Source organism: Falco cherrug, chromosome 4, assembly GCF_023634085.1.
Source record: "Falco cherrug isolate bFalChe1 chromosome 4, bFalChe1.pri, whole genome shotgun sequence".
Lineage (NCBI taxonomy): Eukaryota > Metazoa > Chordata > Aves > Falconiformes > Falconidae > Falco > Falco cherrug.
The window spans coordinates 49,244,670-49,256,704 of NC_073700.1; the positions used below are offsets into that span (position 1 = coordinate 49,244,670).

The following is a 12,035-nucleotide window of genomic DNA, read 5'->3' on the forward strand; positions in this document are numbered from 1 at the left end:
GGATGGTGGCCGTGACTGAGGGGATGCTGGTACCAGTGTCCTTGGGGAATCTTGGCTGCATGCGGGGACCCCTTGGGGCAGAGCCTGTGACAGCCTGGGGCACACAGGGGCTGCTGTGAGACTGGGACACTGACACAGACCCCTCCAGGGACCCACGGGAGCCCAAGCAGGGGCACAGCCCCTGGGGATGGGGTAGCATCCACAGGGTCCCAGGCAGCTCAGCCTGGGAGAGGGTGCACAGCGCTGACACCGGGGTGCGGGCAGGTGCCATGGAGTCCCAGTGCCACCTCTGGGGCCAGCCGCAGCTGGGGGGCTGCCCAAGACAGGGCCCTCAGCACCTGTCTCCTCTGGTGCTGCTGGCAGGAGGGGTGGGCAGCCAGCCCATGGCAAGCAGTGTGGGGCTCGGGGCTGACCTGCTGCTGCCCTGCACCCGGGGATTGTGCCCCCTGGCCATCGTCACTGGAGCGGGGTGGGAGTGACACCCTGGTCTGGAGGGACACAGCAGGGTGCCACTGCATGGGATGGGGGACGTGGGGTGCTGCCTGCTGTTCCTAGTGGGATGAGCAGGCCTGACCCTGCACCCCCCCACTGCCAGACCCCGCAGGATGGGCCTGACTGGCCCCTGGGGCTGAGGGCATCCTGCTCTTGTCCTCCCACCCATGCAGGGGACAGGCCAGGGGTCTTCCTGGGCTGTGGCACGGACCTAGGACATGGGGGGGCCCCAGGTCTTGGAGGGACTGTTCCTCCACTTTCCCCCTTCACTCACCCTCAGCCATGGGATCTGCTCAGGGAAAGAGGCTGGTCTCCTGTAGGGTCAGCACCAGCTTGTCCCCTCCAGTGACCCCACTGGAAGCCCCAGCCCCTGTGAGGTCACACAAGGCTGTGACATCATCACTCCCCCATCCCCACAGAAGCCTCAGTCCAAGTGCAAAACTAACCAGAGTTTATTGCTTGGCGAGCTGCCCCCAACCCTACAAGACCAGGGGCCTGGAGACACCAAGGACATGGGGATCCAGCCAGGAGCTGGAGGTGACCCCAACAGGCACTTGGGGGAACCAAGGCACATTATGGCACAGTCCTGGCACAGGTGACAAGGGACAGAGCAGGCAGGTGTCCGCTATACAGGCGGGCACTAAGGTTACAGGCAAGGTGGGCAGGCAGGGGTTAGTAGATGCTCCTATTGAGGCTTGGGGAGGGGACACACCAACATCACCCCACCCCAGAGGATGCTACTTCATCTGCTGGTCCACCACTTGCTGGCCCGAGGGGGTGAATGGTCCCACGAGCCAGGTCAGGGGGGTGTTGTGGGCCACATGCTCCACCAGCTCATCCAGCAGCTGGCGAGCTTTGGTGGCATGGGCACGGGCTTGGGCCAGCACGCTGCCCGTCACGTCCTGGAGGGAGGTGGCAGAAGCAAGGGCTGTCCGTAGCTCCTCCACGTTGTGCCGGACCTGCCCTGCCATGTCCTGGATGCTGGTGGGGAGGCCCTGGAGGCTGGACATCAAGGGCTGGCAGGAGCTCTGGAGCTGCTGCGTCAAGCTCTGCAGCAGGGCCAGCGTGCCCAACTCCACTGGCTGTGTGGGGACAAGAGGGTGGTGAGGGGCAAGGGGACACCAGGTGACCCCAGGGCCCCCTTGCCATCCACCTACCTCTGGTGGCACCAGGTCCTTGCCACCTCCGGGTTGCTTCTTGCTCCACTCCAGCCACTTTTGCTGCAGCTTCTCCTGCCCTCCCTGCAGCTTCTGGTCCATGCCCTGCTTGAGGTGCTCCACCTGGGAGGGGAGGCAGAGCCTGGGGTGGGTGGTCTGCTGCAGCCCTGGGCTGGCACGGGCGAAACATGGGAATGGGTCCTACCAGGTCAAGGGTGCGCTGGAGCTGGGCCAGCACGTCCTGGCTGCTGCGGCGGGCACTCTGCAGCTTGCCCAGCGAGTGCTGGAGGGCTCGATGCTGCAGCTTGGTCGAGAGGGAGCCCAGGCGCACAAAATAGCTCTGTTGCTGCTTCTGCTGCTCTGTTTCGAAGCCCTCCACGGCCGTGGCCAGCTTGGCTGGGCAAGAGAAGCTGCTGAGGTGGCCCCACCAACAACCCCATGTAGAGCCAGCATTGCTCTGCCCAGGCTCTACCCACCCCTCTCCAAGGGGACCCCCAGCCCATGACATCTCCAGGGGGTTGCGATCAGCTCCTTACCCAGCTCCTCATCCGTCATGGGCAGGTAATGGTCCACCAGCTCCTCAGACTTCTCCAGCATGGAGCCCATCCCGCTCACCACCATCTGGCCCACAGTGGAACCCATGACGGTGCTGACACCACTGCTCACCGCTGACTTGGTCAGCTCCACGCTGCCCTGCACGGCCCCTTTGGTCATGTCCATCACACCCGTCACCCGGCTGGTCACCGCGTCCTTGGCCCCAGCCATTGTGCTAGTCAGGACATCCTTGGCCCCCGTCATCGTGGAGGTCACCAGCTGCTTGGTGTCTGAGATGAGCTGGTGGTGGTGGGGGACACACAACCCTCTGTTAAGCAGTGCTGGGGGGGGGGGACAGACCTTGAATGTGTTCATCCACCCCACCACCCTACCTTCTCCGGGGGCTGCTGCAGGATGGGCAGCTTCTCCTCCAGCTTATCCAGCCCCTTGCAGGCGTATTCATTGGCGGTGGAAACTACAGACGTGAAAATAGACGGTGTTTGATGCCCTGCTCTGCTCCGGCTGGGTTTTGGGATACCCCAAACCCATGGGGTGCTGCCCACCTCCCCCAGATTCTCCTCCAGCCCTTTGCTGCTGTATTCAGTGGTGGTGGAAACCAGGGATGAGAGTACAGCTCTTCCCCGCCCTGCTGCCTTGCGAGAGCTCTGCAAGGGCTGGTTTGGGGGGTACCCCGAGCCCATGGGGTGCTGCCCCCCCACCCCTACTCACTCTGCGGCTCCAGCCTGGTGAGGATGGGCTGTGCCCCACTGACCGCCGCTGCCGTCAGCGTCTTCACCCCCTTCTCGGCGGCGTCGCAGACGGACCTGACGTAGGGGTGGCTCTCCTTGGTGGAGGCATAGGCGGTGGAGACCATGCCGTAGGCAGAGCTCACCAGGGGCAGGTTGGCCACCCGCATCCCGATGCTCTGGAGGCACAAAGGGGTCAGGATAAGTGCGTGGGGGGTGATGGAGCCCCAGATACAAGGGGGGCATGGGGGTCATGTGGCCTCACCCCCCTGAGGGTGCCTTTGGCGTACTGTGAGGACTCTCCAAGCTCACCCAAGGGTAGGATAACCCAAAGCCCCGTCCCCAAGAAAGGACCCCTTGGACATCCCTGCCCCAGACCCACCCCCCACCTTTGCTCCCACTGACCTGCTGCTCCTCTGCCTTGGGCTCCGCTGTCTCGGGCTCGTTGGCGGCCATGGCTGAGCTGGGGGGAGCGGGGAGTGGGGTTAGAGCCCCCCTCCGTACCTGCGGTAGGGGGGACCCCCAGTTACTCCCCTCCTAGGGCAGGGGGCCCCCACCCGGTTGGGGCCCCGCAGGACGGGGGTGGGGGGGTGTCTCAGGGAACCGGGCTTACCTACGGCGACCAGACTGAGCTCCGGACTCGCCCCGCTCCCGCCCCACCCGCCTTTATAGCCCCGGAGCCCGGCCCCGAGCGCATGTGACCGGGGCCCGCCCTGCCGGGGCCGGCCCGGGGCGGTCCGGGAGCACCGACCAGCGGGGAGCAGCGCGGCACCGGCACCGGGACCCCCCGCACCGGGCTCCACCGGCACCGGGATGCTCCCCGGGACCAGGCTGCACCGAACCTCCCAGCACCGGGACCCCTCGGACAGGGCTGCACCGATCGCCGGGACCAGGACCCCCCGGACCGGGACCCCCCAGACCGGGCAGCACTGACCCCTCCGGGACCGGATCCCCCGCAGACCGGGCTGCACCGATCCACTCGGGACCGGACTGCAGTGATACGCCCAGGACCGGATCCTCCTTGGCACTGGATCTCCCGGGAACGGGTTGCACCGACACCCCCTCAGCACCCGATCCCCTGCAACTGGGCTGCCCTGACCCCTCCAGGACTGGATCCCACCCGGGCCCGGATCCCCCAAGCCAGGCCGCACACACCACCACCCCCCGACAGAGCTCAGGCACTGACCCCCTCAACCCCGCATCCCCCCCGAGGGCCCTCAGCACCCGGCTCCTGCTGTTCCCCCCACCTGGCACAGTGGAGGCAGTCAGACTGGTCCCAGTGGGTGCTAGTGGCAGGAGGACGAGCGGCTCTGGGGACCCGGTGCCACCTTGCTGGTGCTGTGACCACGCTGCGCCTGCAACATCGGGGCTCCCCCGGCCCAGCCCCGTGCCCGCGATAACCAGGACGAAGTCCAGTGCCACACAGCCGCGGTTCACAGTCCAGCTGCCCCGGCACCCCACCAGCACCCTCCATCCCAGCACCCCACCAGCACCCGCCCTGCTCCCCCCACCCCGGCACCCCACCAGTGACACCTTCCCCACGGGGTCACCCCGTGCCCCCAGCTCTGCCACCCTACTGAGCCCCCCGGCGAGCCTGGCGCAACGCGGTGGCTCTGCTGAGTCATTTTAGGGCCTAAAAAGTTGTTTATTTTTTTAAAGTGCTTTGAAGCAGCTAAGACAAGAAATCCCAAGGGTCCCTGGGCTTGGGGACACTGCAGGAACCCCTGGACCCCCGCCGGGCAGGGCTGGGCACCACATCCTCTTCGTGCCACCGTCCCCTCCCTCCCTGAATGCATCCCTGGCTGTGGCATCAGAGGTCCCACGTTGGGTCACCGAGTCCATCGTCACCTCGTCCCCAGCGGGGATGGGGTTCGCTGCAGTGGGCGGGCACTCCCCGTTTGGCGTTGCCAGTGGCTCAGCGCTGGCTGCAGAGCTGCGTGGCAGCGGGTACCTGGTGCGTCCCCCCAACGGTGACACATCCTTCCCACTTGGCCATCTCCACCGGGACATCCTCCGGGTACTCCACCAGTGCAGGAGCGAAGGGTCCCACCAGCCAGGGCAGGGGCGCATGCTGCCCCACGTATTCCAGCAGCTCATCGATGCTCAGCTGTGCCCGCAGCACCGTCTCCCGGCTCTGCGCCAGCACCAAACCCGACAGGTCGTGGAAGGAGCGGGCGTGGGAGAGAGAAGCCTGCACGCCCTCCATGCTGTGCCGGACATGTCCTGCTGTCTCCTGCACGCTGCTGGGTAAACCCCGGGCACTGGCGGCCAGGCGGGTGCAGGCGGCATGGAGCTGGTGCAGGAGCCCGCGCAGCATGGCCAGCGTCCGCATCTCCACCTGCAAGGCAGCCAGCGGTGGCCCTGGGGTGGGAGGCTCCCCCTGCCCAGCTCAGACCCCCCACCTTGGTATCTTCCATGGGGACAGCCTCCCATCCTGTACATCGTGTCCTCCATGGGGACAGCCTCCCACCTCGTACCTTGGTCCTCCATGGCGACAGCCTCCTATCCCATACCTTGGTGTCCTCAATGAGCACAGCCTCTCACCTCATACCTTGGTCTCCTCCACCAGCACAGTCCCCCAACCTGCACCTTGGTGTCCTCTACAGGCAAGGCCCCCACCCTATACTGCAGTATCTTCCATGGGTACCCCCACCCCACACCTTGGTGTCCTCCATGGGCACCTCTGCCCCATACCCTGGTCTCCTCCATGGGCACAGCCCCCCACCCCACACCTCAGTGTCCTCCATGGGTACCCCCACCCCGTACCTTGCTCTCCTCCATGGGCATGGCGTACTGCTGGCTCCACTCCAGCCACATGCGGTGGAGATGCTGCCGGGCGCTAACCAGGGACCCATCCATGCCCTGACGCCCCTGCTCGATCTAGGGGAAGGGACAGTGAGGTGGGAGCACACTGGAGAGTGCCGGGCTGGCACGGGGCCGGTACAATCCCCACCACATCCTTACCAGCTCGATGATGTGGTGGAGCTGGGCCAGGACCTGCTGGGCGCTGTGCCGTGCCCGCTGCAGCTCACCCAGCGAGCGCTGCAGGGCTCGGTGCCGCAGCTTGGCTGAGAGCGAGCCCACGCGGACAAAGTAGCTCTGCCACCGCCTCTGCCGCTCTGGCGGTGCCACCTCCACACCTGCCGCCACCACTGCGGGGACATGGGGTGAGAAACACGTGGCTGGACCATCCCGCACCAGGCACCAGAGCATCCCACGCCAGGAACTGAGGCATCCCACCACCAGTGTTGGGATGAACCCCCAAAGCTCTACATCCCCTCAAAGGGACATGGGGTGCCCACCCACGGGATGCTTGGCCACCGGGTCATGTGGAAGTGTCACCAAAAAGCCAGGTGGCCTCTCCAGTCACATCTGCCGTGACATGGGGCCAACTCTGCCCACCGCTACCCCATGCCGAGCTATAAATACCCGGGGTGGGTGGTGCCGAGGGCTATATTTGCTTTCTGGTTTCCAGGTGAGAGTTCACGCACTGCCGCACAGCATTCCCTGGCTTTGGGTTCCCGCCAGGTGGGGACTGTCCCCTGCACAGTGTCACAGTGGCCACGGGCACCGCAGGGGGCACGGTGCTGCCCTGGCATGGCAGAGCTGCCCAGGCTCCCCACGGGAGGGTAAGCAGGAGCACCAGTGCAAGTGATGCCAGGGTGGTGCTGAGCAATGGGGTGGGAGTTCCAGGGGGAAGCTTGGCACCCCCAGATTTGGGAGATGGGTTTCTGGTGTGGTCAGCACTCACCCCGCTCCTCGTCCGTCCCCGGCAGGTATCGCTCCACCAGCTCCTCTGATTTCCCCAGCACCGTGTCCACACCGGTGGCCAGCAGCTGGCCCATGCGGGAGCCCACCACAGTGCTGACGCCGGTGCTCAGTGCCAAGCATGTCCTCTCCACGCCACCCTGCACCGCGCCGCGGGCCATGCCCACCGCACCGCTCACGGTGGACGACACCAGCTCCCTGGTCTCTGCCACCACCTGGGAGAGGACAATGAAGGGACGGCTTGTCCCACAGCCTCACCCAGCGCTGGCCGCCCCGCACCGTGTCCCCCAGGGGAGACCTTACCCTCTCCGGGGGCTGCTGCAGGATGGGCAGCTTCTCCTCCAGCTTATCCAGCCCCTTGCAGGCGTATTCATTGGCGGTGGAAACTACAGACGTGAAAATAGACGGTGTTTGATGCCCTGCTCTGCTCCGGCTGGGTTTTGGGATACCCCAAACCCATGGGGTGCTGCCCACCTCCCCCAGATTCTCCTCCAGCCCTTTGCTGCTGTATTCAGTGGTGGTGGAAACCAGGGATGAGAGTACAGCTCTTCCCCGCCCTGCTGCCTTGCGAGAGCTCTGCAAGGGCTGGTTTGGGGGGTACCCCGAGCCCATGGGGTGCTGCCCCCCCACCCCTACTCACTCTGCGGCTCCAGCCTGGTGAGGATGGGCTGTGCCCCACTGACCGCCGCTGCCGTCAGCGTCTTCACCCCCTTCTCGGCGGCGTCGCAGACGGACCTGACGTAGGGGTGGCTCTCCTTGGTGGAGGCATAGGCAGTGGAGACGGCACCACAGGCACAGCTCACCAGGGCCAGGCTGGCCACCCGGCTCACCACGCTCTGCCGGGGGATGGCAGTGAGCCAGGGACCCCCCAGTGCCCACAGCCCCCTCCCAGCCCTCCTTGCACCCCTACCTTCAGCTCCTGCCCATCCTCTGCCAGCACGGTGTTTTCGGCTGACATGGCGGTGGCAGCTGCAGTGGGAAGAGGAAGACTATGGGGTGCTGGGTGTGGGGGACCCCGGTGTGGCCCCCCTAGGGTGGCCGAGTCCCACAGCTGCCCCTCGCCATAGCACACGGTGGCGCTGCGCCCCACAGCCCCCCCCTCCACAGCCCCTACCCTTCTCAGGGCTGAGACCCAGCAACTCATGGCATGGGTGGGAGGCAGCTGGGGGCCTCCGAGCCGCTGGAGGGGGCCTCACGGGGGTCTGGAAAGGGTTTGGGAGGGGTGGGCTGGCCCCCTGCCCTGCCGGGATGCGGTGGGGTTGGGTCCCCCTACCCCCCCTCGGGTCCCCCATCCCCGTAGGGGGGGGTGTGGGGGTGATTCAGCGGAAGCCCGGCTGGGTTCGCCTTTCGCAAGCACGCGCTGGGGACGTGCCACCGGTCACCGGCCCCTCGGCCAGGGCAGCCCTCCCGGCCCCCCGCCCCCCCCGGCCAGGGCAGCCCCCCCCCCCCCCCCCAGCAAGGGCAGCCTCCCCCCGGCAGCGTCTCAGCCCTTTGGGGTGTCCCACCGCCACGCGGCTGTGCCCCCCGTCCCACGGGGGAAGGGCAGTGTCCCTGCCCTGCTGCCCCCCCCCCGGCTTGGCCCTGGGCACCCTGGGGGTCACGTCCTGGGCGGGGTTGCGGGGGGGGGGGGGGAGGGGGGCTGCAGGCAGGTCCTGGGGGGCAGGTCCCGTTGGGTGTCTGGGGGTGTCCCTTTGGGTCCCTGGGGGCAGGTCCCGGGGGGACGGAGCTGAGGGGGGGAGCTTGGGAGGGCCGCAGCTGGGACCCCCACCCCCCACCCCACGACCCCCTAGAGCCCCCCCCGGCTGGTTTTCCACCCTCCAACTACGGCGAAGTCCCGGTGACAGTACTTACGGGGGGGTGTGTGTGAGGGTCTGTCGCGACCCCCGGTCGTGATTGCGATCCCCGGTCGCGATCTCTGGCCCCCGCCCAGCACCGGATTCATAGTTGGCGGCGGAAGCCAATCAGAGAAGGGGCGGGCCGCGCCGCCACCAATTAGGAGTGAGGGGCGGGGCGGAGCGGAGCGGGCTTTGGGCTGTGCCGCCACGTGGGGCCGCGGGGGCCCGATCCTGCACCACACACACCCCCTCTCCCTGTCTCCGCAACGTCCTGCGGGCCCGGGGACACGGCGGCGACACCCCGTCCCGGGTGGGCGCCAGGGGCTCCGGGCCACCGGCCCATGCCAAGTGTCCCCAGCCCAAGAGTTCCCCTGCCACGTGTCCCCACACCAAGGGACACAATGGCAAGTGTTCCCTCCGCCTGGTGTCCCCTCCCCGGTGTCCCCATGCCAAACAGCTCCATACCAAGTGTCCCCTTGACACGTCTCCATGCCAAGTGTTCCCAAGCTAGGTGTCCCAATGTCAAGTGTCCCCATGACAAGCATCTCCATACCAAATGTCCCCGAGCCAGGTGTCCCCATACCAAGTGGTCCTAAGCCAAGTGTCCCTGTGCCAAGCAGAGCCCCACAGGGTCCCAGGCCTCCCCCAGCCCCTGTGGGTGCTCAGGCCAGGGGACAGCAGTGTCACTCAGCAGTGTCACCCAGCAGTCAGGGTCCCAGGCCTCTCCCAGCCCCTGTGGGTGCTCAGGCCAGGGGACAGCAGTGTCATCCAGCACTGTCACCCAGCAGTGAGCAATGTCTGAGGGTGGTGGGCAGTTGCAGGGGGCGGCCCTGTAGCAGAGCAGGCTGGCTTGGATGGGAAGGGGCATGGGCAGGGGAACAGAAGGTATGGGATGGGCACAGCTGGGGGACATGGTGCCTGTCACTGCACCTGGTGGACTTCACAGGACAAAACATAGGAGAAAGTGTGATGGCTCCAAGTGACAGTGTTTAATGTGCTCTTGCGGGGTGGGGACAGGGACATGTGCCAGGCAGGATGGGGATGGGGATGCGGGACAGCTTGAGCCAGGTGGGATGGGGATGGGGGCCACTGGGGTGGGCATCACAGCATGGGGACACTGGTGTGGGGGTGGGATGGAGACAGGCCATTGGGATGGAATGGCAGGATGGGGACGAGACACTGGGATGGGGATGGTGGGATGGGGACAGGTCACTGGGCCAGGGCCAGCTGCAACTCGACTCTCCCTGCCTCAGTTTCCCCAGGAGAGCTCATCTCAGCTGGGGACAGAGTGGCAGGGAGGGAGGGGACACTCCTGGACATGTGGGGTGGCACCAAGCCCTCTGCCTAGGGGTCTGGCAGGTGCTGCTCGTCCCCCTTGGGCTCACAGCCGGTGTCCCCAGTCTGGCTGAGGACAGCCACCTCCTGTCCCCAGCGATGCGGGGGGCTGGCGCAGAGGGTGTCGCGGGTGGCAGTGAGCCGCGGGGCCACCTGCCGCAGCAGTGCCAGCAGCCGGCACTCACAAGCCCAGGGGTTGCCCGAGATGTCGAGGTCCAACGCGGGGCCGGGGGGCCGGGGCGGCAGCGCCAGTGCCCGCAGCCGGTTACGCGCCAGGTCAAGGACGTGGAGATGATGCAGGGGGTGGAAGATGCCGGTGGGCAGCTCCTGCAGCTCGTTGTCCTGGAGGAAGAGGAGGCGCAGGGCGGGAGTGGGCGCGAAGGCGGCGGGCGGCAGCGTGCCCAGCCGGTTGCCCTCCAGGTCAAGCTGCTCCAGTGCCTGCAGCCCAGCCAGCGCGCCCGGTGCCAGCGATGCCAGGCGGTTCTTGGACAGATCCAGGCTGCGCAGGGAACGCAGCCGCTGGAAAACCGCTGGCGGCACCTCTGCCAACGCATTGGCAGCCAGGTCGAGCCAGCGCAGGTGGGGAAGGTGCTGGAACCAGCTGGGCTGCAGCACCTGCAGCCGGTTCCCCCGCAGCACCAAGTGCTGGAGGTGGCCAGCGCTGGTGAAGATGTTGGCAGGGAGGTCGGCCAGGAGGTTGTTGGTCAGGTCGAGGATGCGCAGGGTGGGCACGGGCCGCAGGAGGGCTTCAGGGAGGGTGGCGAGGCGGTTGGAGGAGAGGTGAAGCTCTTGCAGCCAGGGCAGCCCAGCCAGCGCGGTGGGGGGGAGAGTGGCCAGCGCTGTGAACTCCACCGAGATGGCCAGGGTGGTGGTGGGCAGCCTGCTGGGGAAGGTGCTCAGGGTGGGCTCCGTGCAGACGAACCGGGTGGCATTGGGTTGGGGGGAGCATGGCGCAGCAGGGCTGAGCGGCAGCAGCAGCAGCAGCAGCAGCGGTGGCAGGATCTGACCCGGTGGCATCATGGTGCTGGGCTGCGGGCAGGCGGCCATCATCAGCCGAGGGTTGTGCAAGCCTTGTTGCCACCAGCTCTCCGCCCCGGGCGGGCAGGCCATGGCTGCAGGCAGGAAGGTGCTCAGACCCCCATGTCCCCCCAGCCCTGACCCCAGTGGAGCCCCCCAGCCCTCCCCTCACCTTTCCCAACGAGCCGGCGAGGCCTCCTTGGGGACCGTCCCGTCCGTCTTCCCGGTGTCTGTCACACCCAGGGCGGTTGGTGGCTTGGCATCACGTGCCAGTTGGGAAATCACAGCTCACAGGGTGCCAGCATCCGGGGCGTCCCCGTGTTCCCATGGCACACATGGCTCCTGGGGGGGACAGCACTGACACCCCACTTCCACCCTCACCCCTCTCAGGGACGTTATGGGACCCCAGCACACACCACACCATGGGCAGCACACGATGCTGCACACCCACTTGGGGGAAACTGAGGCACGGCGCGTCACGGGGAGCGGTGGGACCCTGTGTCACACCCGCAGCCTCACGGCAAAGCCCCACGAGTGGCCCCGTGTCATGGTGAGCCGTGGCCAGCGGGGGCTGCGGGCTGAGCACCGAGGAACTCAGTGCATGGGAGAGGGGCTGCGAGTCGGTGGGTGTGGGTGCTGGGGGGTGGGTGCTAGGGGAGGGAGCTTGGGGGGGGGGTCAGCACACGGGTGGGTGGGTGCAGAGGGAGGTGTAAGCACAGGGGGTGGGTGCACGGTGGGTGCCCAGCAGCGTGTGAGCACGGGTGGGTGCACGTGTGTGTGCAGCGGGATGCATGTGTGCCCATGGCAGGGGGTGCATGGCATGGGGGGGATGCGTGCATGCAGGGGGGCTTTGCACACCGGCAATCCCCAGGCCCCCTAGCCCTGTGGCCCCCACCCACCAGCAGCACCCCAGTGCCCAGCCCCGGTCTGTGCTGCCCCCAAGGCTGGGGGTCCCAGGGTGGGGGGGTAAGAAGGCGCCGAGGCAGTGGTGGGGGAGTCGCCTCTGGTAAACGGGCGTTTATTGGGGCCGCGGGGTACAGACCGCGGGCGGCCGCATGCATGGCCGCGGGGAGGGGGGGGCACCCGCCGCCCCCCACCCTATTTACAGCCTGCCACCCCCCTGGGGACCTGCCACCCCCCTGGGGACCTGC

General features: G+C 67.1%; 3 protein-coding genes across 9 annotated transcripts; all 3 read right to left on the minus strand.

The window, feature by feature from the left end:
• Window positions 1-926: 926 nt before the first annotated feature.
• On the minus strand, window positions 927-3,576 carry LOC102047623 (perilipin-3-like). 2 transcript variants are annotated; one of them, XM_055707150.1, is made up of 8 exons: window positions 3,543-3,576; window positions 3,335-3,392; window positions 2,913-3,108; window positions 2,576-2,658; window positions 2,186-2,483; window positions 1,855-2,045; window positions 1,650-1,772; window positions 927-1,574 (listed from the first exon to the last, which is right to left on the minus strand). In XM_055707150.1, exons 2-8 carry the CDS (start codon window positions 3,383-3,385, stop codon window positions 1,230-1,232), a joined length of 1,287 nt encoding a protein of 428 aa, XP_055563125.1. In that variant the 5' UTR covers window positions 3,386-3,392; window positions 3,543-3,576; the 3' UTR covers window positions 927-1,229. The 2 variants fall into 2 exon arrangements, with proteins under 2 accessions (XP_055563125.1, XP_055563124.1); XM_055707149.1 differs by having other exon boundaries at window positions 3,335-3,433; window positions 3,543-3,572.
• Window positions 3,577-4,553: 977 nt separating this feature from the next.
• Window positions 4,554-8,665, minus strand: LOC102047455 (perilipin-3-like). 4 transcript variants are annotated; one of them, XM_055707148.1, is made up of 8 exons: window positions 8,549-8,665; window positions 7,608-7,666; window positions 7,338-7,452; window positions 7,001-7,083; window positions 6,681-6,912; window positions 5,894-6,081; window positions 5,696-5,809; window positions 4,554-5,267 (listed from the first exon to the last, which is right to left on the minus strand). In XM_055707148.1, exons 1-8 carry the CDS (start codon window positions 8,637-8,639, stop codon window positions 4,845-4,847), a joined length of 1,305 nt encoding a protein of 434 aa, XP_055563123.1. In that variant the 5' UTR covers window positions 8,640-8,665; the 3' UTR covers window positions 4,554-4,844. The 4 variants fall into 4 exon arrangements, with proteins under 4 accessions (XP_055563123.1, XP_055563122.1, XP_055563121.1 ...); XM_055707147.1 differs by having other exon boundaries at window positions 7,338-7,533; window positions 8,549-8,664; XM_055707146.1 differs by lacking the exon at window positions 8,549-8,665 and adding an exon at window positions 7,812-8,032.
• An 832-nt stretch (window positions 8,666-9,497) lies between these two features.
• LRG1 (leucine rich alpha-2-glycoprotein 1) lies at window positions 9,498-11,168 on the minus strand. 3 transcript variants are annotated; one of them, XM_055707152.1, is made up of 2 exons: window positions 11,057-11,168; window positions 9,498-10,896 (listed from the first exon to the last, which is right to left on the minus strand). In XM_055707152.1, the coding sequence occupies exon 2, from the start codon at window positions 10,885-10,887 to the stop codon at window positions 9,877-9,879; it is 1,011 nt and encodes a 336-aa protein (XP_055563127.1). In that variant the 5' UTR covers window positions 10,888-10,896; window positions 11,057-11,168; the 3' UTR covers window positions 9,498-9,876. The 3 variants fall into 3 exon arrangements, with proteins under 3 accessions (XP_055563127.1, XP_055563126.1, XP_055563128.1); XM_055707151.1 differs by having other exon boundaries at window positions 9,498-10,979; window positions 11,057-11,146; XM_055707153.1 differs by having other exon boundaries at window positions 9,498-10,891; window positions 11,057-11,132.
• Window positions 11,169-12,035: the final 867 nt, after the last annotated feature.